At 37.1% G+C, this 27552-nt stretch overlaps 1 protein-coding gene across 2 annotated transcripts in view; it reads left to right on the forward strand.

Moving 5' to 3' along the window:
• The window catches only part of NFATC3 (nuclear factor of activated T cells 3), a 76572-nt gene extending 50982 nt beyond the window's left edge, over window positions 1-25590 (forward strand). Inside the window, exons 7-11 of one of the 2 annotated variants that reach the window (XM_050904356.1) lie at window positions 407-462; window positions 1109-1235; window positions 3054-4106; window positions 13052-13153; window positions 22473-25590. In XM_050904356.1, the coding sequence (XP_050760313.1) occupies window positions 407-462; window positions 1109-1235; window positions 3054-4106; window positions 13052-13153; window positions 22473-22597 (1463 nt within the window). In that variant the 3' untranslated portion in view covers window positions 22598-25590. The remainder of the gene's footprint in view (window positions 1-406; window positions 463-1108; window positions 1236-3053; window positions 4107-13051; window positions 13154-22472) is intronic. The other variant, XM_050904357.1, reaches the window with a different exon arrangement.
• Window positions 25591-27552: the final 1962 nt, after the last annotated feature.

The following is a 27552-nucleotide window of genomic DNA, read 5'->3' on the forward strand; positions in this document are numbered from 1 at the left end:
GTATGTGCATGAAGATATGGCATACGTTATCTCTTGCATGGTGACTTATAGGTTAAGTCATCAGCATGTTTGACTAATCACAAGTGTTAGTAGTAATTTAACTACCTCTTAAAAATGTTTTTAGAAAAATGGCAAAAAAAAAATCCCTCTGTATGCTTACAGGACACACTGCCTCCTTTGGAATTAAATCTAACTGTGTGTAATCAGCAGGTTCTGTTAAAATGCAGAATCTTGCACAACAGTCAACTTACGGACATCTCTATGCTTTGTTTACAATACATCTCAGTTGAATGGCCTCTTTATGACTGAAAATAAATGCAGTTTTGTATTAAGTATTTAAGTATTTTTAAGTATTTGTTTTAGAAAATGCTTTTTGCTTGAATTATTTGTAAATTTCTCTCAACAGATGGACGACCTCAGTGGGAGGTAGAAGGGAAAATAATTAGGGAAAAGTGTCAAGGGGTGAGAAACAATTTTTCTTTCTTTAGAAAGCTTTATGTTTTAAAATGAGAAACTAGACATCTTCATTGTTGTTCTGAAATATAGACTTCATTTAGTAAAGTAAGTAGATCAGTGGCTGATTCAGACAGACAACTGGAGACTTCTAAATTGGCTTAATACTGTAAAGTAGCCATTAAGATGATGCTTTGAAGGAACTGGAAATAGTATGCTTGTTGTGAAAGCCATAAAAAAAGAAATTGAAAATTGAAAAAAGAAAACTGAAGATAATTTTGCTAAGATGACAAATAAGTTCCAGTGCATTAAAAATTTTCTTAAAAGCTTAATGATCCAAAATGCAATTCTTTGACTGCTAGATTTTTTTTATGATCTGGCAGATAAACAAAGCATCCTCTAGATGATGTGTCTATTCAATTAAAAGCATTACCTTCAGAACACTTGTGTTTGAAAGAAGAAAAGTCTCCAAATAAAAGTTTGCTTATAGTACTGTTTTACTATGTAATATGCATAAACTTGAAGTTTATGCATATTACATTTCCAAATATCAGTTTGCTTTAGTTTTGCAATAAGTTTTTTAGTTTTTCTGTAATTAAGAGCGGTTTCATTTGCATTCGATATGTAAAACTTCTTTGTTTCAACTTTCATATAGGCAAACATCATACTTGAAGTTCCCCCATACCATAACAAAACCATTACAGCTGCAGTTCAGGTGCAGTTTTATCTCTGCAATGGCAAGAGGAAAAAAAGCCAGTCTCAACGTTTTACTTATACACCAGGTACTAAATAAAAAAGTTGCATGTTGTTTTGTTTTTTAAAGTAGACATTTGAAAGTAATTCAGACAGCCTTGCGCCTTTGACAGGTAGATAAGACTAGCTTTGAATTGTTTGTAAAACAACTTACTTAAGCTTGTCTAACTAAAAAGCTGAAATTTAGAGTAATAAGCTCAGTGCTATTATTACAGCCAGGTATTTCTTGATTACACTTTTTACAGAATAATTTGTATTCTACTCTTCTTTGAGAATGATGGCGAATCTCCGATGCTGCTCTTCTAAATAACCCTAGTGATGACATGGAGGATAGTGAGATCATAGAACAACAGGTTTTACACATTTTCCCCCTCCCCTCAAATGTCAAAAACAACCCTAGGTTTAGGTACAAGGAAGATAAAATATTTTTCCCCCCCTCTGGACACATTGCAGCATGTTGAGAGAAAATAGTTTGTAATTTAGCCAGAAGCAAAAACTGTACATGTTAACTGTACATGTAGTTACAACATCTTAATCCCTTCCATTTGGTATGAGGAAGTGGTTACTACTAGAAATCCAATGCCTACTGCTTTGCCTGCCACTTTCTTTTCTTTTAAGAAATTCATACCCATTTAGAGTAGTCAGAATTGACAAGGTACCAGTGTTGGTGCTAGACTCTTTAGTACTGTTTGGAGGACTTGAAGTAGGTATCTGAAGGAGTCTTTAAAGTCAGATATGGATATTAGTATAAACTTCTTAAAGCTAACGTGTATGCTGACAAAGCCAACTACCATCAGTTTACACTACTCAAAATAAGTTTTGCTCACTTGTGCTCTAAAATTACCTCCTTCATACCTTCATGCGCAATTTAAGCAATGTTACCTACATATTTTGTACACTAAGTATATGTTAATTGTGTTATCAGATTTATGTGGTATTTTTCAACCATTCTTAAGAATATCAGCGCCTAAGATAGTTACAAGACACGTCTTCAACTATTTTTCTTTGAGAAATCCATATTTAAATTATTTAAATGGTGGAATGAAGTAATGACACTTACTGCTTAAATAAGAAGGAAGTTTAATTCTAACTGCAGCTGTTATTGCACAAATGTCTTAAAATCCATTTTATCTATAAATATATAACAGTTTCTTTAACAGTGTATTGTATAAAGCAGTTAAAAGTGTTAGCATTTTTCTACTATTTGTACTTAAAATCAGTATCTTCTCATGAGCCTACCAGTAGCTTAAAAAAAAAAAAAATCCTGTAACTGAAAGTGTGTCATTTTGTAACTATCATAAGAACAATTGTTGCCATCATTGAAACTGGGGAATATGCTGAAAGAGCTGCTGTAATTAAAACAATAAGCACTACTCACACTGGTTTAACTGTGTTGCCAAAGTTCAGCTGTCATCTTGATCAGAGGTTTGAAGCCAGCTACAAAATTCATTCCCCTTTTCCTAGTGCCCGATACTGAACTCTTGTCTGCCTATTTTCAGTGGAGCCCAGCAGCGCGCACCCCCCACCCCCCATGAGCTGTATCCTTTAGATGGATACTGCACTTCCTCTGGCTGGGTTGCAAATGTCTTTATAAACATACCTGGCATAGGAGGGTATTTTAGAAGGGAAGATAATGCTTTTGGATAAATGCTAGGAGAGTTCTTCTGGCTTTTAAGGGTTAATATGGCAGGCATAAAGTAAAAAAAAAAAAAGCAGTAGAGCAAAAGAAGGGAAACTAGAGCAAGGACATTAACAATACTGTTGTGGCTGTTAAACAGCAATTAGTGTGTATTTATCACAGGATACAAATGGGTTGGAATTGTAATACAGTGTTTTACTTTTTCTAGTTATAATGAAGCAAGAGCACAGAGATGAGGTGGAGTTGTCTGCTGTTCCATCTTTGGCCCTGCCTCACACAAGCAATGTCCAGGGCCTGCATTCTATCCGAACTCAATTGCCTTCGCCAGAGCAAGGGCATCCACATGACAGCTTACTGTCTACATCACCCAGGAGCCTTGTGTGTCCAGTGCAACCACCATACACAGCAATGGTGACCTCAGCAGTATCCCACCTCCCACATATGCAAGGTAGAAACCTTAGTCCAAGTGAAGAGTGTCATGTTTTGCCTCCTGCTGTGGTTCAGTCTTTTCAGGTAACATCAGCACCTCCTGCGAGGCCTTCTTACCCGTCTATGCAGCCTAACGATGTATACAATGGACAGTCTGGTCTTCCTATGAACTCTGCCTCCGGCCAAGGATTTGATACTATTTCATTTCAGCAAGACACAGCTGTACCTCATTTGATAAATCTTAGCTGCCAAGCTCTACCACCAATGCAGTTTCATTCTTCAAATCCAGGTTCTGTGTCAACATCGAGTACAGCAGGGCACCCGCTAGCACACCCAGCTCATTCAGGACAGTCATCTTCTCATCTGCCATCGATGGGATACCACTGCCCGAGCGCTGGGCAGGGCTCCATCCCTTCTGCAATGAGTCGGTCCCTTGGGCAGTCTTCTCCCCAGCTGCAGCAAGTCCCATACCATTCTGCAAATCCAGCGTCCGCTTCATCCCCATCCCCAACAGCGTCCCACCCCTTGGTCCATTCACCGCTGTCTGGACCTTCTTCACCCCAGCTACAACCTATGCCTTATCAATCTCCTAGCTCAGGACCTGCCTCATCTCCCCCGCCAACCACTGTAAGTCACTCGGGGCAGCACTCCCCTCAAGCACCCAGTCCAGCATTGGGAGGTCTTAATGCAGCGCCATCCCTAGTACACCATACCGTATGCGATTCATCTCCATTTTCACCAGATGGGGCAGCTATTAACATTAAACCAGAACCTGAAGATCGAGAATTGAATTTTCAAACAATAGGACTACAAGACATCACACTAGATGATGGTAAGTGGATAGAATATTTTCGTACTGGGATATAATCTATGTTAAACTACAAAGTGGGGGTGGGAGGGTTGTTTTGTTTTGTTTAGAACGCACTCCTCTTCACAGAAGTAAATCTGTATCATCAAAATGGAGTCATATTTTTGTGTCCAAAGCAATGGCTTATTTAAAACTAATGATATCAGCTGTAAATTTGTAGTTACATAGTTCAAGTACTTTAGTCTAATTTGCCCATAGACTTTGTTTGTGTCATAAAACAGGGCTTGAGGATTAACTAACTCCTACACATTGACACCTTCTATACAAGGAATTAATTTGAAGCCTTTTCTGCTTTTCTTGTTGGTATGTTTCAGGGAAAGTCATAATAACCTAAGTTGCATAAATGTAGTTTGGAGTCTTGTTTCTTGGAGTTGTCCCAGTTTTGAAGGGCAGGCTAGTTTTTTGAAAATACATCACATGCATTTTGGCACTGTCTTAGTCTCTTCACAGACATTCTGTAGATACGCTGTTATCATTCAGCACCTCTGCTCACAGTAGCTGTTTCCTTTCTCCTTAGCACTCTGGCTACCTTTTTGAGAAATTCACTTGTTTAACATAAACAGAACAAGGACATTCTAGTGCTAAAGGCCAGGCTATAAAGTGCTCTACTTTAAATACTTGGACAGTGTTAATTTACAAAAGTTGTCCAGCCAAGTGAAAAGAAAGAGAGATCAGATCCTAAACCTCAGACTAGACTATTTGAGGCATAGATGCAAAGCAATTTAAAGAACATGTCACGTTAGTAAGACTGGAAGAACAGAAGGCCTGGCCTTAAAAGGTGCGTAAAAGGTGTTTGATATTGATGATGGGAATCTTACTAATATCTCTTTTCTCTGAAAGCCTTAACTGTTGTTGGTTTTGTTTTGGTTTTTTGTTTTTTTTTTTTAATCATCCCTAGTAATGACTTAATTGCATCAGAAGTAAAGACTTAACTGTAGGCCATCTGTTAAATATCCATGTCAGTCGCAGTTCCTTGCATAAATGGAACTTTGCTAGTGTTACCTCCAGCCAGTAGTAAGAAAATTCAGTAAGAAATACCTTTAAAGACACAGCATACTAGGAAGAAAATGAGAGAAACTGATAATATAGTTGGGCTTTCAGTTAAATGGCCACCCTAATTAAACAAAGCTCTCTTTTTAGAAACACTGTTTATCAATCAACTTAACTTTATTTAGAAAGGAAGAGACTGATTCTATCAAGGACTTGCTGAGGGGAGAAGAGCAAGGCTTTACGAAGCAGAAGGCAACAAAAACCCCAGCATTTTCTACTTCTGTACTAGAGGAGCGAGAGAGAAATCTGATGTTTCGAGAAGTGTCATGTTACAACCTAGCTTTTTCTCATCCTCCTTCCTTCCACACCCACAAAAAGGATGTAGAAATAACTAACATACAACTGAATACCGTAGTTCTGCTTATATTGTGAAAAGTTTAAGTGTTTAGCATTGATGAGCATCTTGGCAGTTTGTTTATACTTGTTCAGAAATTAAAATGAATGCACAGTAAAAAAAGCCAATTTCCCCCCCCATATCACGATTATTAGTTGCTTTTAGAAACTATTTCCATTGCTTAACACAGTGAAATTACTGAGTTGTTTCTGTGCTGACAAAGACATTGAATCATGGGAAAAGCTGCAAGCACCACACTTAAAGCGTGGCCACTTGCTAATAGGTTAGAGGAGTATAATCAATATACATATGAGTTAAATGGCCATAGCTTCATTAATTTCTTTTTTTAACTAATGCTTGCTATAGAGGTTTAAAGAAGGTCCGATAATTGCTGATTAAACTATACACTTCCTATATGGAAAATTGAACATGGTTTAGCAATAAATGCTTAACTAGCACGTGGAAGCAACAATACATTTGCAAACAAAGAGATTACCTTCATTTCGGTTTCATATTACTGCCATTCGATGATTGCTTGGGGGGTTGGGTTTGTTTTTTCATTTCCAATCTGCAAGTACAAATCAGATGTCTAGCCTGAAACCTGCTGTTCCAAAAATCTTGAAGGGCATAGTGACGAGAAACAAGCTGCTCAATTCTCTCCACATGAGTAAATACTTCCTCTGCTTAATCAGCTTTAAATAAAAAATCATGTTTAGACAGGAACACTTTTTTTATAATGTATCTAACATATTACTGCGGTTTAAAAAATAATTTCAAAATTTTTCTTTTGTGTGTAATTGAATTTTAGTTTCCATACAAATAGAGCTAGACACAAATAGCAAATCAGTTATTCTACATTAAAGTTATAACAATTAAGGAAAAAAATCCAAACATCATTGCATGCATAAATGAGTGTTGATACAGTATGTTCTCCCAGCTAATATATCAAACCTGAAAGCTGTATTTAGTTGGAAAATAGGTTTTTAAGGTTTACCAATTAAGGTGAATAAACCTCTCAAAACACTAAGGCAAAGCCAACTGAAAATTTTATAAATCATGTCTAGATTACTGACCTTAAATATTTAAGTCAGTAGTCTTGGAAAAAGTAAACAGAAAACTCAAAAAAACCTCTGACAGCATAAATAATCTTCTTTCTTTTGAGTAACATGCACTATTTCAAAATTAATGTAGTAGAGATTTGCTTTGTCAAGAAAATAAAATATTTTAAGAAATTTTAACAAAATTTGAGTGTAGTATGGAAGTACTACCTCATGACAAAATTAGTCCTGGAATTACTAAGCTGTTTAGCTTGACAGAGTATGATTTAAAATTCTTAGGGGAAAAAAAAAAACCCAAAACCAACAAAAAAGCAACAAAAAACCCACACCCCACCTACAGAAGTGGCAGCCTGGATAGTAGTTACATAAATTCCTTTAAGCAAGATTCCTAAAAGTGAATCTTACTGCCTCTTCGGCCAACATTCTGGCTTTTTCTTCAAAACACATCAAAAAACCCCAAATCCACTACTTAATACAGAACTACAAAGCTGCTTCATCCATCGGTGCTCAAGCCAAGAGCATCTGGTTTAGTCTTGATCCAGCATCTCCTGGAAGGTGTAACACATCTGGATTTACCATTTGTAGCTTCTCTGCAAAGTCACATATGCTTGCCAATGACCAGAATGGCATATCTTTTAAAATTGTTGTATTCCTTTGCCCTTTACCACTTAGAGCAAGCTGGGCTCTGTTCAGACTATGATGAAAAAGGACTACATAATTTAAAGGCAGATCCTCTACCTGGGCGTTTGCATAAAGTGCACTTTTTTCCTTCCCCCCCCCAAGTTTGTGTGGCTCTTTGTTTTCTTGTTTTTCAACAGGATCTGATTGATGTCTTTAGGCTTTTCTAATCTCCAGCTTGAGTTTGCTCTTTTGTTTGGCTTCCCCTCTTCCCATCCTTGCTTCCTACAGGAAACACTTTCTAATTCACTTGAAGAAACAAGGGATCAAAATGCATGATGACACCCAGATATGAAATTCAAATGATATTACAGAAAACATTTGAAACATAACACAATTGCAAAGTAATTTGTACTGATGCTACTACTCAAAAGGTTTTCTGAAAAACAGTACTTTTTTCTGCTTAGGTCTTTGCAATAGTCAATCTGCACAAGCTGGTAAACTTTTGGACTGGAACTACGTAAAAGCAGCTTCTTGCTCTTTATTTCTCCCCTCCGCTTCTCCTCCCCACCCCCGGTATGTTGGACCTTCTTTTTCCCTTAACATCTTTCAGCAAGTCTGCCCAACTCCCCAGGCTAACATTTCCCTATATAGACAGCGGAATATTTAGGGCTGCAAATAGGTGTAAACAAGGCAGCTGAAATGACAAGAAACAGGCAGTTGGTCATTTCTGTCCTTTCCCATATCCATCATCCATACTGTGCTCTCTTGTATACTCAGCTAATAAAGGTCCCATTTCCTCCTCACTTGAAAAAGCAGCTAGTCAAAGTTAGGCTCAGTCTAGTTATACGATGAGGCCTTGTTAATTTTTCTTCCCTGCTTTGTTTTTAAAAAGTGCTCCTAGTGTGGTTGTTTACCTATCCCACTGTCAAGTTTTAGATTTAAATCTATTCTAATACTGTTGATCTAAAATTTCATCTCTTGTGGTTTGCAGTTTAGGAGTGAGTTTACCTTGGATTTCATGGCTTTCCACAGTGATGAGATTTCCAACATGTACAACTGTATTTAACCATTTTTAAGGTATTATGTTAGGCTGTATTCAGCAAATCAGGATGACCTTCTACTGATCCTCTTACACTTTGTTACTCATTGCATCTCCATTACATAAAGCCGGAGATTAGAAAATCCAGTATGTGGATTTACTATAAATCATAACCGTTTTGTGTACATAAAGCAATAAGTCTGCTTTGTCAGACACATTCCATGTAGAATTCTAAGCCATTTGCATTCATTCATTTTAATAGTTCTGTGATAACTCTCTAGTTGATAAATTCTCTTGCTGGGAAGCTCAGAGATTATTCTGATCTTTGCTAGCAAATTTGTACGTCTTTACAGGTAGCTTTTTACTGTAGCTTCAGCTTAACTTCTGGAGAATCACAGTAAGAAAGTAATCACTAATAAGAAAGTATTGGAGAATGACTGTACTTCATATTTCTCTATATATTTAAAACTTATGCATTAACAGGTCATTCTTAATTAAGGCAGTGTCCTGCCAAACAGAGCATTGAAGGTCTACAGAAACACAAAAAATACTGCATGCTAGAGTCTAGCTTAGTATGGAGGAGAGCAGCTCAAACACCTGTCTCCTTGCCCGTGCAATTCAAACTTGAGATGTTCTTGAGATGTACATCTCAAACTCTAGGCTTTTTTTACTTTCTCCTAAGCATGGAACAAAATGTTGCATCTTGCAGCATGCCCGACATGGATTTGTGTGTCAAGAACTCTAGCCTACATTGTACACGGAACTCTCAGAATATTCCTGTTGATAAAAGGCATTCCGAAAATTATACTAGTATAAATTGTTTAGTAAGGTTGTGTTCAAACTCCTCCTTAGTATTCTGTATATTAAGTATATGTTGTCAAGCAGTATGGAGATAGCAGTAAAAAGAAGTTTACAATTCTAATTCTTCTCATAAGCTTATGGGCTCCTGCAGCGAGATGTTGAGGTTGAGTAAGGTGATAAGGCAGAACCTGAAATGTACTGGAAGAGAATGGGAATCTACTTTTAGAAATGGGTGTCATGAATGAAATAGGGAAAGATCCAGACTGAGCAGCAGATTAAAAGGAAAAGGTTAGAACAGTGAGGAAAGGTGAAGAGAATGTTATCCATCTGGGGTTGTCAGCAGTTAAAGGATGCTATGACCGTATTTCTAGTGGGTTCATTCATTGTGTTCATAAAATCTGTGCCAGCAAAGCATCTATTGAGAAGACCAGTTACAGACTGCTGATGTGTAAAGAACTTCAGATAAATCCTCAGGTATCTATGACCAGCTAATGTATGAAACTTCCTCTTTGCCTGTGAGCACCACAGAACGCCTTGTAACTAATTCAAAGTAAGCTCAACTAGTTGCACCGCCACAAAAAGATTCCCATTTAAGAATCAGAAGAGGTTAGAAACTTATTCTATGAATGCAAGTGACATGCCTACGTCTTGGTGCAGATGCTCGCAATAGTAGCAGAACTGGAAGGAATTAGGCATGCCCTTGTGACGCTGGCAAAAATATGCTTAGACATTTTCACACTGCTTCCCACTGCACAGCATGTGTCCTCTAGCTCCAAGGTTCACGCTTAATACTTACTATGTTAGACTCATCTGTCTTCTTGCATGAGAGAAAGGGGTAAACGTATGACTTCAGTGAGTTGGTTTCGCTATGATACATAAATGCGGAGTCTGACAACATAACCATGAAATGAGCTTGTGCTGTGACTCTGCAGGCACATTCAGTCTGTCTATATAGCTATAAACATAACGTGCACAGGAAAACTATACTACTCCTAACATTTCATACAGCCTTATTTTATCAGTTAATAAAAAAAAACAATGTACTACTTAGTAAAGTTGGCATTGAACCTGAAATTACTAAAAGTAAGCCCGTCTTATGGCTTGAAATGGTAACTTGCAAGGCAGCCCACCATGTGCTTGATAGTTTGCCATTGCAAACATGGCCTGCCATATGACTGGTTTTGATCACAAACAAACAGAATCAGCTGGCTGCTCTGCAGCAGAGAAGACCGAGGGTTAATTATAGCCTGGCAGCTTTTTTTTTTAGGGAAAGTTGACACTGTACTGCTGGTCATGTGGAGTCAAAACCAGGCTAAATATACTGCACTAACCAGTGTGACGTAGCTGCAGGGATTCTTCACATAAATGCAGCTGATAGAGCTCTATCTGGAGTTGACAAAAGGCGGCCTATATCTGAGGAAGCGTGCGTTGCAGTCTAGCCATAATGTTCTTTGAAGTTTACTGATCCTCATTACCTCTGTAAATACAGCAATTCACTCATCTGTCCTCTAAAACACATGAATTCCTAGGTGGATGCAGCAATACTACCAAACCTAGACAGTTGATATGATCTGCCATACAATTATATCAAACTTTGTTTTGCAAAGCATATTAAAAAACCCCACTCTGTGCTACTTACTCTAGCGACACTGCAAACAATCATGCATTCTGGAATATTTTTGGGGATCTACTTTTCTAAAACCAGTACATCATCTAGGTTAAGTCCTGTTGCCCACCGTCCTACTTCAGTTCAGTAGTAGTAAAGGATACACAGGCTAAACTTTTAATCTGATAGTGCTACAAAAAGTGAAGTTGCTTGACTTGTGTAGGAAGAGATCCTGAAAACCAAAAGGTATAACTCCAGTAGCTTTTTTGCCTGCCTGTATCTGTAATAGAACTCTAATTTAAAGTTGACTTACTGCTTTGACCCAAATCTGGTGCAGATAATTGAGGGTTTAAAGTTTTTTCGTAACCTTTCTTTACTTGAGACGAGCCAAGACAAAGAGGTCGTTCATAAAAGTATGACTTTTTGACCAGTTAGATCTACAGGATGTCATTTTTCTTGATTTCTATTTCAATTTAATAGTTTTAGTGTTATATTCTTTGGGTACAAAACACATTTTAGTATTGCTTAAGGAAGTAAAAACCTTTCTCAAATGTTTATGAAATTATGAGGTAGAAAGGTATTTTTAATGTATATTTATCTGGTACCTCAAGTTCTATCTAATTTCAGTGTGCGTTGAACAAAATCTTTATGCTATATTATACACTTTAAAAGGCTGTTGCTTTATTTACCATGTTTCACAAACAACAAATACTGTGTGCCCAAGGCAAGTGCATGCTTCATTCCAGAAGGTGCTGGCTGGAGACATGTTACATGTGCTAACGGTGACATGTTTTGTCAGGGTTAAAAGCAAAAACTCAATGCCGTCAGCAGCTTTGTTAGGACATGCAAGAACCTCAGAACCCCTCTATGTATGAAATTAATCGGAAAATTGCTCAGAATCATAGTTCTCTGCTAAAGTGACAGAAAATCCTTACTGTATAAGCTATGCAGTCTTTATGGTGCAGAGACTGTTGCTTAAAAGAGCTAATTAACTCCACTGTTCTCTCTGGAGGCTTTTTGTCAGTGTGTTTGTTGTCTGCTCCTTTGAAAGCCTGAGCTTTAAAGAGGATTGCCCGTAAAAGTTAATTTGTTTCATCCCAAGGTAGTTTTCTGCCCGTCTCCCTGGATTCATTAGATCTTTATTTAAATGTCACTTTCTTGCTGCTTCTACCGTAGCTGGTGGGGAAAAAAGTTCTTTTCTTAATCTCCTATTATTTGACAAGAATTTGCCCTTCACCTACTGCTTTCCTCCAAAATGGCAGTAGACATTTTCATTGAAACCCAGATAATGCTTTCCACTTCCTGTTTAAATACATGTAACTTTACGCTTTAAACAATTAAGCATAAGAAGTCATCCAAAGAAGTAATTTGAACTGCTTGAATTTCAGGAGGAAGTAAGAAAAGACTCTTGCATTCTCCCAGGAGTCATCCCTAAGCAGGGCTTAGAAATCATGCTGGCAAAGCAAATGTGTGGCTCTATCCAGCAGGCACAAATTAGCCAGTTTCCAGAGTAATTTTGTTAATTGTATTAAAGCCTAATTTACTAAACTTGCAGCTCTGTCTTGGGCAGGAAAAAAAAAAACCAAAACCCAACCCAGTATCCTGTTGTAAGCTCTGCATAGTCACTAATCACAACTGAATAAACACGCACTTGTTGGTTAAAGTAATAAGTACACTATTCTACATTCATTTTTTCCTCCAGGAAAAACAGTTCAGTGGAATACAGTTCTCCACTTCCTCCTTGGTTTCTCACATTGCCTTGGTCTGATAGAGCCACCTATACCATGACAATACTTACTTTTCTGACACTTCAAACTGTGTGTGGCCTGACTGCAGATCAGTACCTTGAGCAAAACGTACAGAGTCTGACAAAGGGGAAGCTGACAGCTCTTTACAGCAACAGTTTCCTTTGTTTAAAGGCTAGGAAAAATAAGAATAGAGGTTTTATTTACCAGTACTCTTTTGCCTGCCTTGTTCAGTGGAGGTGCTGTCAAGGGGCATAAGCACTTTTAATTTGACCACAGTAAGTAAAGCAGATGGAGAAAATCGCAGGAGGAACGTTCTAAACTAACAGAAATACCAAAATGAGATTTATGTAGTATAAAATCCATGATGATACAACTAGGCAGACATCCAGAAATATTAACCATTACCTTTATGGCTCTGGCTGCTAACTGAAAAGTAACTAAATATACAAGATAAGTGATATTGTTTTTAATAGGCACTCTGATAATTTATAAATAGTTACTTATGTCAACATATGTAGTAGTTGTGAATGAAACTGGGTATTTAAAGTTAGTGCTATTAAAAGAAAACTGAAAGTCACTTCCTGGTTGAGTGAACTGTAACTTCTTGGTTTAGTCCAGTCAGTAGTTATGTCTGTCTTCTTCTCTGACACAGACAGTTTTATCTCTGACCTGGAATACCAGCCATCAGGTTCAACAGAGAAATGGACTCAACATTCAGCACTCATGTCCAACTCCTATGTGGAAAATCTAGAGGGTGAGTCTGCTTACTGAAATGCTTCAATGTTTGAAATTGGAGCACGAAGGAAAGGGGAAAGTGTTTTCATAGTCTTAACATCTACAAGTGAAAAGCGCTATGTAATACTTCAGTATGGCTATAATTGGACACCTGTGTATTCCGAAATAGTTGGAAATTCAGAAGTTGTGAACCAGGTGTACACTCATTCAGTAAAAACCTCCACTTAAAGTATATATAGCTGCCACAGAACTTCCTGAGTGCTGTAGGATCTAGTAAAACAAACAGAAGAGGATATGAAAATCTTGAGCCAAATATGGGCAAGGTTGTAGAGTGGCCAGATCAGTTAACTATGAGAAATTTAGAATGTTTCTCCTTTTTAAAAAAGATGAAGCAATGTCAATTTAAATAGATGGAATACAGTGGTGTGTACTACCAACCTAAGTATTAGGAATACAGATTCATAAATAGATTTCTAGTTGAATGTGCACTATAATTGGGAAAGATCATCTGGGATTTATTTTAAGAAGCTTTCAGCTTCTTTATTTCACCTATAAACAAGATAATTATGCACTATGACTCTTAAATAGTAACGATATTAGAAATTGACACATGGTATATTGGTCGTGTTTGTGTTTACACTCATTCTTCTTAAGTGTTTTTCACTTTATTACAAACATGCCTAAAATGCCAAAACAACTATACTGTCCTTCTTTTTCAATATATATACACACACACATATATAAACACATATAGCACATTTTACTTTCCCCATAGATTTTTAAAGGGGAATACCTGTAAGTGTACAATAGATTTGGGATTGTTAACAGTAAAGTAACCAAGCTGTGTGTAGCCTTAATAAAACTCACACACAATCAGTGTGTAGACTGATCTTAAGTTTGCCCATGAAACTAAAATAAATCACGATGTTGGTCTTTTACCATCTTTCAAAAAACTTAGTTCTGCTTTCCTTACATAGCAAAATGTTATTAGTAAGGTAAGTAGCTACTACTCAGACTGGCAAAACTAGGGAAAGGACTCTGTACACTAAGTTGACGTTTCTATATCTTGAAACAGCAAATTGATTAGTAAAATACCAGTTATGGCTTAGATTATTTCTGTGTTCTAGACTATATCCCTGTGCAACTCGGAATCTGGTAGGTACAGAATGAGTGTTGAAGAGCAAGAGTTCTTGAAAAATGAAAACTCAATTTAATAATAAAATAACCCCCAAATACCAGTATCATCAACTAAAGAGTGACACACAGGTTGGGAAACCCCAAACTTGGAATTATGAAACGTATGCCGACACGTCCCTTTTAAAAAAGGGCACACAAACAGAAAACCAGACCTAGAGAGAAATATGCTTACACACAAATGCTAGCATCTGAGAAATACAATTGAGAACATGACATTTTTTTAAATTAAAATAATGGGTATTTCAGGTATTTGGTGTAAGATAGTCAGCGTGGTAGTAATGCAAGAGGTATGTTTACACAGGCAAGTTAGTAGAATGGTTCTGTACCTTGAAGAATGCTTAGCGTCAAATCAGGCAACCTAACTGTATCAACTAGCAGTACAGAATGCTTACAGATTTAACTTTCAGGCTTAAATTAGGAAGAGTATAGCTTCTAAATTGTACTGCTGAACAGGAGAGCAACCATAACTATAGTGTGCTGCAGGAGATCAGACAATCTGCAAAGGCAGGAAATACGCTAATGGAATACTTGAGTCATCCTTTATAGAACGGGTAAGCATGATGACTGCTTCATGGAGCACTAAGTCATGAGAAGAACACACAAGGGGAAACATCTCTTTATTTGGTCCAAAGGAGCGTACAGGAACTGCTTCAAAAAAAAAAATTTTAAAAAATCTTTGTTTTGTAGCAGTTTCAGCATTACAGGCTGTGACAAACTTCAAAAGGGGAACTACAGCAAAACAATAAAACTTACTTAAGAAAAAATAGGTGGTCAAAAGGGTAAAATAGTTGCAGGCAGTCTCCGAACTATTTATGAAGGTTCAGATTAAGTGTAAGAGTGCTCTGCAGTGAAAGATGCAGAAAGATTTTCTACATGCAGAAAACAGAAAAGAACATGAAAATTATTAGGTTAAATGTGAAACCTGTCCAACAGATGACAAATCAGGAATTCAGTTAAAATTAGGTAAATGAACTTAGAAAGTTTTTTGTATTGATGCTCACAGTTGAGGAACTAGAGATTCTCATGCCAAAGCCCTTTGAAAAAGGGACATGTTGCAGGACCTGTCTCAAGTTGAAGTGTCAGTTAAAAGGCTTCAGAACAAACAGATAAACAGTGACAATTCACCTCAACTAGATGACATGCCAGACAACAGCTCTGAAAGAGGAAGCAACAGTTGAATTATTAACTGTAATGTATAACCTCTTGCTTAAATCTGATTTGGAGCCAGGGGACTGGAAGTTGGTAAATGTGACACTGCTGCTGCTCAGCTATTCAGAGTAGTGAAAACCAAAAACTGTCTAGAAACCTCTACAGGAAGACCCTGTGATTAAAGAAAATCAGTTAGTCAAAGGAGTGGAAATTAGGGTAAGGGAAGGAAAAAAAACCTGCCCTGATTCCATTCATACAGTGACAAGCTCTCTGAACTATTCTCATTTAAAGCTGTCTTGAATTTAAAATGGACAATTCTACAAACACTTGCTCGGTAGCGTTAAAAGTAGTCTTAAAAGGGTGAGTAAATGCTAGGAATATTTAGGAAACCAGCAGAGAATGAACAAATGCTACTATATAGATCTGTTATGTGCCCACATCTTGTCCCTGATGTCATAAGAGAATTAGATGCATACATGTTGTTTTGTGGGGTGTTTTGGTTAAGGATAACTAGCATGACCAAAGATTTGGAACAGAAGTTACGTTGAATTAGCTAGGACTCTCCAGCCAGAAAAATGAATGAGGTGAATATGCTAAGTATAATAAAATGAATGGGTGGCACAGAAAAGGTAATGGAAAATACTTCTTGGGAGAGAAAATAGTAAGTGTCCGCCAAGTAATCATGCAGCAAGTTCAACACATACAAAAAGCATTGCTACAGCTATACGTAATTAAGCTTTGGAACTTACTGTCTTAGAATGTTGCGGATGACAGAATTTTGCACAGACCTTAAAGACCTGGAGAAAAATCCAAATGGGACCATTGAGCACAAAAGATACTGTCTCTGGCTCAGGAATTCCCTAGGACAAACACGTTTTGGAGGCTGTTGGAACATCCTGGGAAAGCAGCATGATGTGTTTTCCCTAGGTCTCTACTATTGCTCATTACATACCTAATGGTTTGTAATCTGAACTGGTTTGCTTGTAGTTCTCCATGGAGGTTTTCAGGCAGTATTTTTGACCTACAAAAACCTAAAATGCTTGGTAGCTACCTATTAGAGAGATTCTCTTGTCCTGCAGAAAGTATAGATTCTGATTATAGATTACCAGCTTCCTGCAAGAGAAAAGAGGTCACTTGCACTTTTCCCAGAAAGGCCTTTAGGTTCAGGAATTGCTTATATTTTTCTTTGTGCTCCGGTACAAAATATTTGTCTCTTAGCATTCACAGAGATAGGGGGAATTAAGAACAGAGCAATTTAGAAGCATGCTAGTATTTGGTTGGCATTTGATGTAAAAAGATAATGCCTTTACTTCTGATGTTAGAACTTCAAACGCCTATCTTGGAGATCATGCTACACCTAAATGTGTTTTTATTCTAATATAAAATATTCAGTAAGGTGGTACAGGTATACAAGTTGACTGACAAATTATGGATCGGTCTCACACCGAGAGTATAAATTAAGGTGTCATTGTAGAATTGATTAAACAAACCAGTGGGAAAAAAGCATAGATCTTACAAATGTATCAAAGCACCAGTTTCTCTTTTAAGAACTTGTTACTCTAAATTCATAAATTCTTTTTAATTTATCCAAAACACTCAGCAACTTATTATTAAAAGCACCAGCTTTCATGATGTTGTCATGCTTTATAACACAGAGCTTTGTTCTGTTCAAATCAGCTAACATGAATAACTTTTTGTAGGTGAGAATTCCTCCTTAGAGGATGGTCAGTACTGCTCACAGGATGCATCTCTATTGGAACAGCTGATAAGATTACTACCCCTGGCTGCGTCACTCACTGCACAAATGGCTGAGCTGTTCAACCTAATTTTAGTTTATCTTAAAACTCTGGATTGCAAATTGCAACAGTTTTAAGAGATCTTCATGAACAGTCTGGCTGTTCATGCAGCAAACAGCTGGAGCAATAACTTTATCAGCTGTCCCAGTGCAAGTCTTCAGTGACCAAGAGGCAAAGCCCTCAGCCTAAAAGATAAGGGCAGGGGTGGGGGGAAGAGGCCTCCAAGGAGCTGTGGCCCCGTTTTCTGTCAGTTGCAGTGGCTCGGCTGTCTTTCATGTGCGCAGTCAGTAGGGACTTAAAAAAGCAAACAGAACACTATGTGACATCAAAACAGTGGGAACAACCCAGTAAAACAGAATACGTAGTTGCTCTTGTTTTACAAGCTTGACAGCAGATCCAGAAGTCAGAGCTAATTATCTTCTACTCTGTTCTGCTGGTGTTGATATTAGTATGCTGCTTAATTTTTTTGAAAGGTTATAGGGGCTTGAGCCTGCAGATGACTTTCAGTGCTTTTTCAATGCAGCACGTTCATGCTTTTTTGATGCAGCACAGAGGGGGAAGAACAAAAATAAATTAAAAAAAAAAACATAAAAAACTTTGCAATACAATACTACAGTATCACCAGTATTGACAGGTCCAATCTAATCTGTCTGTAGCAGAAGGTTTTCTCCCCACCATGTTAAATTCTGTTCTGCACAATCTATTTTTAACTATTAGTATAAATTTACCAGCCAGCTTACACTACGTATAAATACTAGGGAAGAAAAAGGTGAAACTATTGCAAATAAAGTAACAGCTGAAATTCTGAAATCTGGGATAACTGCCAGAGGTCAATTAAATAGACATAGGAAAGTTGTAAAATCATTTCCATTTCACAGCCCGATTTAAGAAGAAAAAAAAAAAAAAGCTGTATTGCATTTTGATCCATGCCATATCTGACAATCAGGTTTTCAAAATTCAGTTATCACTTTTGTAGTGGAGGACTCTGCCACATTTCTATACAGTGTAGTGCGTACCACCCCTCTCTCTTTTGATCTGATCCAGTCATTATTTCAAGATTAGCAACCTGGATTGTTAGCACATAAAACATTTGATAACACTTTTGATGTTATCCACTCAATTGACACTGATCATCCAAAACAATTTTAGGTGATCAGTAGGTACTACATGAGTACTAAATATTAGCTAGACCTCTGTAATTCTTTAGTATGTAAAATATTTCTGGTTCCTCATCTCTTGACAGCAGAGGTCCAGGGTCTGGGATTAGCAGTCAGAACACCAGGCACCAAACAGGCAGTGATTTGGGGGGGGAGGGTCAGGAAAGAAGGTAGTAGACTGAAAGACTCAAGGTCCTACTCACATAACTGTTCACCTCCATCTTAAGTCTCATGAGATTGGCTCTCTTCAAAGAGGCAACAGAAGTATAAACTATACAACACAAATGAACCTGGGAGACAGACCATAGAGAACCTTAACAACATACTCGAGGATCTGTATTACTGAATCCTGAACAAGCTCTGCAGCCTTCCCCTAGAAACTTGTGCTGAAGAAAGAAAGAAAATTTCATAAAAAATAAGTGTGTGTATTAAAAAAGCCATGCATCTTGGTTTCCCAGTATCTAGTTGCTGACTGGATGGCTTTTAAGGTTAAGCAGAAGGGCATATGAAGTCTTTCTATCTGTATTTCTAGGACAGCGTAGCCCATGCACCCCATAGTCGAAAATAGGGCAGGTGGGATAGCATTCTTCTGGAAGTCTACAAAAGAAGTTTTCTTCTGTTTGTAAAGGATCATCAGTATAGCCTGAGCTCTGTCCTTTCTCAGGACTGTTGAAATTGACTTCCTCTCCCAATTTGTCACTTAAGAACTTGGATTTTGCTAGACAACATTATAGAAAACCTGTGTCGATGCTCATGAATTAAGCTTTCAGTTTTAATCACAGACCACTAAATGCTCTGTGATTGACCCTGTGTGGAAGAAGGTCATGCATTCAAATACTAACCTTTGGATTTCTATTTTAGTCATTAAACTAATACAATTTTCTCCATCACAAATTAATACAAAAAGGAAAACGCCGTATGATTTCACCTTCAGTCTTGTACATTTCTATGCAGGATTTTAACTCTTCTGACTACATGATTTACATTTTAAACTTCTTTAGTTTATACCACTCCACTGTCAGAAAGGTTAATTATGATAATGCTGGTAAACACAGGATGTCCTTCATATAAAGCCAAATGCTTCCCAGTTCAGATAGATGCAGGCATCTCATTATTTCCTGCCTTAAAGCTGAGTTGTACATCTCTTCAGTGAGCTGTTCCAGAAGACTTCCAGGCTGCCTAATTTTGGTAAATATTCAATATGGCTTCTTTACAATGGCCTTTTATTTAAGCCTGCGTGGCGCTCTGATAAAACACCGATTTAGATACTTACTTTTAAAAAAAAAAAAAAAAGCACGCACTTGAATACTGGTTGGGTTTAAAAATTAGCAGTCCTAACAAAATCACTGTGGCAAGTAAAACTACTCCACTAGAATTTTCTGTTGGGAAGAGTACAAGGTACTGCATTTCCCTCAGAAATGGTAGATGTTTCTAATGTAAATCCAGATAAATCTGTATTGGTCACATGCTAAAAATGTTGCCAAAAAAAGTTCTGCAACAGCAAAATGAAGGGTATTGACAGAGCTATTGCACTGAGCTATAAAACAGCTTCTTGTAAACAAATTAATGATTATTTAAAAAAAAAAAAAACAAAACACCAAACAACACAAACTAACCTGTAACTTTAATACTCTACATAATGAATTATGCAGAACTTTGGCAAATAAAACACCACATGACCAGCTATTGTATTCACAGTGTAATGTGATTTAAGGAAAATTTAATGCCACATGGCTACATGCTGTTCAGTTAAACACCTTTGCCTGTGGGAACTACAGAACGTTGCAACAGTACAGACCAGTTTGTTCTGATGTTGCCAGTACAGATACGTATCACCTATCAAAACTTCAAGGAAGTAACCATCTAATAATTTCAAAATATAAAAGGTATTTAGCCATGTTGCTTTTTATTGTACCGCTCATCAAAGTTTTAGTAGTACTGAACAGCTGCAATATTTGATTTGCACAAAGCAACTGTTCAGTAGCATACAATAGATAATAGCTGTTAGAGGTCCTGTAGTTAGAGCAAGCTAATGAGCGCCCTGACAGAAACTGATGGAACATAGTTCTTAGAAGTGAACATCTAAATTTTGTTTAAAAAAAAGAGTCTTGTTTTTTAACAGCTGTTTACTTATGCATTGTATTGGCATAATTAAAATACTTGAAAAAGTATCCTACCTGCAGTCATACAATTTTCAGTGTCACAGTGCCAGTTAAGTTCATTGAAGGAAAGATTTTTTTGAAGCCCAATAAGTTGCAAGTCTTGTAATGCTCAAGGGAATTGGTTATTACATAGCTCATCTGAACTGTTTTAACCTTCAGGCTGCAATAATTTGTATTTTTAACAAGCGGTCCTTGCATTCGTGCAAGAGAATACCATTGCCATTGATTGACTTTTAGATAACAAATACCTCCTCCATGGTTATGTACAGGTATATGACATAAGGTGATTTTAAAGCTTTCCTAAGTAACTAAAAGAATGTAGAGAAAACTTGTTTTCAGAGTTGGATTTTATATACATTATACATCCTTCAGAACATTCACAATATTACTACATTTTCTTTCAGACCCGCTTATGCTACTGCTGCAGACTGTTGAACACACTATAAACATAAAGAGCAATTTACACTACCTGTAGATTGATTCTGTTATGCTTCTACCAGACAGGAATGGTTAGTAGGAAGCTAAATCCTGCTATGGAAGATTAAGGAAGCGTTAAAAAGGGTGGTGAAGTATATCAGTATTGTTCTGTGAAGTTACCCAATGGAGAACAAAAGAACAAAAGCCTAGGTTCCAAATCTGTTAAGATTTTCAATAGAAGCAGCTTACTAGCAAAACAAAAAGGTCTTCTTTTTACTAGGAATGGTCCTTACTCAACAAAAGGATCCCATTAAATGCCTGTTTATAGAAGGCATAAACAAACTCAGGTCAGAGGCTTTTCTTTTTACTATAATTCAGCATATTCAAAGTCTTGCTGAGTAAGAGATACTGTATACCTACTGCCTCTCAATCATGGAAAACAACATGATTGACTGCCTCTAAATACTAGATGATAACCAAAATATAAATTATTATTTATCTAAAATTTGTCGTTACTATTTAATGTGATATTTTACATCTCCACTTAGACTATTATTCAGTTTTCTTAGTTAAACGTACCATTGCCCATTTTGTAAAACAGACATGTATATCACTGCATTTACGCTTACCCATTAAAATAATTATTTGTCATCTTCCAAACTCAATTGTACTGCAGTCAATTATCTAGGCTTTAGAGTAACACTCCAAAATTGTCATTTGTTGATAACTTTAAGTGCTACTTTGTCATATTCACCGTGGTGTCCCTCACTTGTAAATAGTAATAGTTGACTAATCTTTGCTGAATTTGACACGCACACAGACACGCAAACTGATGTGACCTGCATATTAGTCAATCTTAATTCTTCACTGTAGAAAAGTTGACTGATAACTAAGAAAGCTTTTGTTACTGCAGTTTCAGAAATGCAAGTATTCAGAAAACTGGCCGATTAAATAGGTATATAGTATTAAAAAGAATATTCTATTAACCCAAATCCAAGTTCTGAGGAAGTTCTGTAAGTAGCTTGAAAGAGCCAAGAATTATTAGAGTTATTTGTTGTGCCTGTAACACTTAAACAGAAAGAGTTCTGTGGGGAAATCTGTACTAAACTGACCTATGCTGTGCCTTTCAGTTACCTGGTTGTCATGAATATGTATGTCCTTATTTTCTTCAAGTGTTTTAGGGATTCTCCAACACGGATTGTGGTAAGTACAAAGTGTAATACTAAGAGAAACTAGGACTTCCCCCCCCCCCCCCCCCCCCCCCCCCCCCCCCCCCCCCCCCCCCCCCCCCCCCTTGCTCAACTGTTACTGAAGTTAGGTTCCTCATGCATCCTCCGTTATTTAACTGCATCAAGGCTTAGCACTGAAATATTTCTTTTTAAAAAGGGATACACTGATGAGTTCTGCCTTTTGGAAAGCATAAACACAGTCACTTTTTAATTTTTTTTTTTTTCTTGTAGTGAATGAGATCATAGGAAGAGATATGTCACAGATCTCAGTGTCACATGGAACAACAGTGGCCAGCCAGCCTGCACGTACATGTCCTGGATCTCTGGAGACAAGAATATCTGATGGAATCCAGTAACGGATAAGCTTACAACTAAACATCCATGAAAACTTAACAGTTTCTCTGAATATTTCTTCGTCCTCTTCCTCTTTAGACTTACTGTGCTTCCAACTCTGTGGCCTTTATGAACTGGAACAGTGGATCCTTGCAAAGCCCTTTTAGCGGGTTACATTTTTGACGTAGAGACAGAGCATTTTAATTATAGTTCCTCAGATGCTGTAAAGAGACTTCTTTAAATGGACACACAGAATCTACACCAGATATTTTAACTGTTTTAAAGTTACAAACAAGCTTTGCTTTTTGCATTTAAATAGAATACTTTTATATTGTAAGTGCTTCAGATGTGTGGAGATGTTAGTTTGCTCTTATAATATTCACAGTACTGAATGTGGAAAAAGATTTAATACACATCTTCAGTGTGCTGCTTTCCCTTAGAGATAGTATAGTTTGTAACTGATGATTTGTAACACCTTTTGGTCATTTTGGAAAGCCTTTAAAGCTTCTATTGTTTAATTTTTTTTAATATGATCTTCCAGTGGCAAATCATACCTGTCATCTGAAGCCAATGCCATGGAAGCCATTGTGTATACAAATACTGTAGCGTTTTCTTTCTTAGATTCATAGGAAGCAAAGCCAAATGTAGATCTGCACTTGTTTATAAACTGAAAATGTTACTTGATAGGCTGCAAAAAGACCATTCCATCATGAAAGTGTTGGGATAGAAATGACATTCCAAAATTTAACTTTTATAACTTTGTGGATAATCTTCCTGTTCTTTATTAGCACAGGCTCCTTCCTGAAATAGCTTTTTCTTAGAAAGTTACATTTGTAATCAAATTTGAGCAGTAGGATTTTAGATTAAAGAACACCAACATCAAAGCCATGTTAGATACAGGAGAAATCTTAGTGTTTGCTGAGGATCTAAATGTTCCTGTTATCCCTGCAGAATATGGTTTTGAAATCACCAGTTCAGTGGCATTCAAGTTTTCCATGCAATAAATCATTTGATCACATCTGTATCTTTTATATGCCGCATGCCTGACCATGCCACTTGGAAGTCCTAAGGAGATGACAATTACAGTTCCTTAAGTTTAAGCTGTATATAACGGTCAGTTTGCTAAAAAGTAATTTACTGTGAATTAGTGATTAGGTAGTATAATTTGCCCATGTTTAACTGTAAACGTGTGAAGCAGAAGCTACCAAAGAAATACACAAGATTCATAGCAGCAGTAAACTTTGTGCTGTGCTCAAAGGATGCATTTCCCTTACCCACATAACCTGATACATTTGAAACAAGCTGTTTACATAGTTATTAAAAATCTCAGGCCTCTATGATTAGAAACCTAGGAGAGGATCTGAAACCGCCTGCTTAGGCCACAAACATTTCCCTCCCCCAGAAGACGCTGTCATTTACAAAGCTTTCTGACATGGAACATACAGGGTACAACAATCACAGCAAAGTAAGATCAGAAACACACTGAACCTCAAAACATTTAAGAGGTTAGTTTTAGTTCCTCATTTGGGTGAGCCATGATGCTCTTACAAAAATTAAGAGCGAATACACTCAAAAATTTTGAAATACAGAAAGTGTATTTGCATTGAAACTAGTTCAGGCTATTGTGGACGTTTTAGTGGTTTAACACATGTGGAGCACATGCCTCTTTCTGTAGAAAATTACTGTAGACTCTTAAAATTACAGTAAAATGGTCTTAAAGTGGATACCATTACTGAATTGTAATACCTGTAAGAGTAAACACAGATGCTACTGATGTTGCATTTTGGCAGACAGTCACGGGGAAAACTTTCCATTGAGCCTTTTGCAGGCAAAACGTTACACCTAAATTTAAGTCAGCTCCCAAGCAATACCATTAACATAGCTATAATTGCATCTTTGTAATAGCTGAATCATGAACTTTTTAAAAGACCATACATTAAGCGGGTGAAATTACAACTCTCTATCATGTACTTCCTTTTAAGAGTGCAGCCTAAGGCTACTATCTTGATGTTTCATAGTTATTTCAAACAACTTAATGCAAGGCCACTGCGTGCGTGCTGGGAATCTTAAGCATCCTTTTTGTGAATGTATTGTTCAATGGTGCAAATCTTTAAGTTTGCAGAAAAAAATTGGCAGGGCTGTAATCTGAGAAGTGTGATATTGTAATTGTTCCTCAGCGATGGTGCTTTACTCTGTCCTCTACTCATTTATGTTAAAGATCCTAGAAAAGGATTCACATGCTCAAATACATCTAATTACGTTTTTAACACCTTAAAAAAACCCAAACCACACCACACAACACTGTAAACTATGTAATTGTCTTCAGACTGCGTGCTGTTGGCAAGGCATGTTCCAGTTTTCATTCATGTATTGGGTCTTTTGCATTAACCATTGTTTGTAGAAGAATTCTAACTTAAAAGCTTTTCATACTGTATGGGATTTATGCTCCTTTATCCTACTGGTACAGACTCTCCTTGCAAGTTCTCCAAGTAGCTGGAATTCACACTGTACCTAAAATATAGGAGCCCAAACAATCCGGACTTGCTATGCACTAAATTTTCTGATGCCTTTAAATACCTTGATGCCTGTAGACATAGAGACGCTTTCCTATTTAAAAATGAAATAAAAAAATATAGCTTTGGATACTAAAGCAGTTTTGTATTTGCCTTGTAAAAGCTTCAATACAAGGGTCTTAATTTTATTTTAGCTTGTGTGATAACATAGGTAAAGACTGTTAATCTTGTATAATTTTAGTGATATAAAAAGCACACAATCTCTATTGGACTATGCAAATTTAATTAAACAACAGAACCCGGCAACTGTTGATATTTTGTTGGCATCCACTTCCTTGCCCCTAAGTTCTTTCTTCTCCCCGAGTACTTTTCCAAAACTTTTTAATAATTTAGATTATCCTGAAGGAAAGCCTTAATGATGAGGTAGCTTTTCTATAAGGAGGGTCAAAGATCAATGTTAAAAACAAAAAATTAAGGAGTAGTATATTAATCCGGGGGGAGGGGGGGTGATTTCTGAAATTGCCATAAACTAGCAATCTGAATTTCTATAGTAAAACTTTCATGTTACCAGGGGAACTGCCATCCTTTTTAAACCAAAGAATGAAAACAATGGGACAGTTTTGTTCTGATACAAACAAAGCTTTGAAACTCTATTTTTGATACTCATAATGGATGTCATTCCTTGAGGTTTGGAAATCGTTCAAATTGAAGTTTTATATTTAAAAATGTGGGACAATAAAGATTAAGTTCTAGATGTTTACAGAGCCTTGTATTGTAATTTCATGTACATTTTGTATTTTAAACATTTTTGTAAGTTATGATTGCAGTGCTACTTGCAGAAATAAAGGGAAAAAACTTGCATTTAGGTTCTTAAATCATAGTGTTCAAATAAATAAAAAGAATGCAAATGCATTGTCATTTATTTAAAATGCAGACCCAGATGCAGAGTGGGAAGAAACTCCCTCTTTGCAATGCAGTGATAAACAGCTATGCTGAGTTGTGACATATGAAATGAGGGACATTTAATATTCCCCCTAGAAGAGCGGCGATTTTGAAGCAATATGATAAGAGTTTGCAGCTCAACTTAGAGCCGGCAACAGTGAGCCTATACATACGTAATGAATGATCAGCAGTGCTGACAGTATCAGTTTGCACAGTAACTAGTGATTTCCTATTTGCAAGTATCATTGTTTCAATTAGACGATCACAAGATTATTTTGAGAAATTATTCCAGAAATTATTATTCAGGGAGCACATCATAAACAGTAATTTCCATTCCTGAAAGGATATTATCATAGGCAAGATGCAGTTAAACTGTTTCAGATCTAAAATTCCTACAAAGTCTAAATTATTTGCCAAATCTTGGCTGATCAGGCAGTGCTGAGGGAAATGCCTTTGGGAACGGTATAGTAGATTCAGGCCTTAAAATCTGTATCTCACCTCAGTGATATTAGTGCTACTGAGATGATTTTTATCTCCCTTGCAGTTTTGTTACAGGGTCTTTTACTTATCTGTGGAATCCCTAGGCGTATTAAGGTATGCAAGTGTTCCAAACTCAACGTTGAAGCAAAAGCTCTGGCCTTTGGTTAGCAATGCACACCTGCCCGAGAGAGAAAAGGAGCAGCGATCACACAGTGATCTCCTACTCACATTGCACAGGGAGAACATGGGCCAGTTTAGGATTAGCCTCTTACTTAGAGTGCATGTCCTGACCGATTACCTTCACCAATGTTTTTTATCTATAAATATAGCAGAAAGGGGTAGCTGCAGTGCCAGTAACTGAATGCAAAGTAATTATATCTGAGTTTGACTAAAAATAGCACAAGCAGTTTGAAAGCTGTTCCACATGTTTTCTAGTATGATTACCCAGTATATAATTAGCATATACCAACACTAGTAATAATCCATGGATTGACTGCGCATACTTTACTGTCAATTCAAGTCTTCTTTCAGATGCAAATAGGCTGAAGACTGATTCACTGAGATTGATAGGAGAGATGATAGGGTATGCAGTGACGCCAGGGCATTTAAAGCTGAGCATGGCTAACCCTGAGCGCTCACACTTACAGCCATATCTGTTGTATTGCAGAGAGGAGACTTTATTCCAGGCATTGTGAAAACATCACTTCTACCTTGCAAAACACTGTTTTGTAATTTCAGGTAATCAGAGAGAAGGAATGTCTTGTTAAAGTCAGTTCCTTTAGAAAAGTAATCAGAAGTTTCTGTTCATTTAGGACCCAAACCTAAAGGAAGTGCTGGCAGAAATCAAGGCCTTTTAATTCTGTTATTGTAGCTAGTATTTCCTTATAATATTCCACAGCATTACTTGTGCTTGCTGCTTCCCTCTGCTTGTTTCTAGACTTCTATTCCTCTCCCTGCCATCTCTCCTAGACTAACTCAAAATACCACTGTATGCTTTGAATCCAACGCTTACTCCACTGTGGTGAGTCAGGTGAGGATTGAGA

Source organism: Gymnogyps californianus, chromosome 12, assembly GCF_018139145.2.
Source record: "Gymnogyps californianus isolate 813 chromosome 12, ASM1813914v2, whole genome shotgun sequence".
NCBI lineage: Eukaryota > Metazoa > Chordata > Aves > Accipitriformes > Cathartidae > Gymnogyps > Gymnogyps californianus.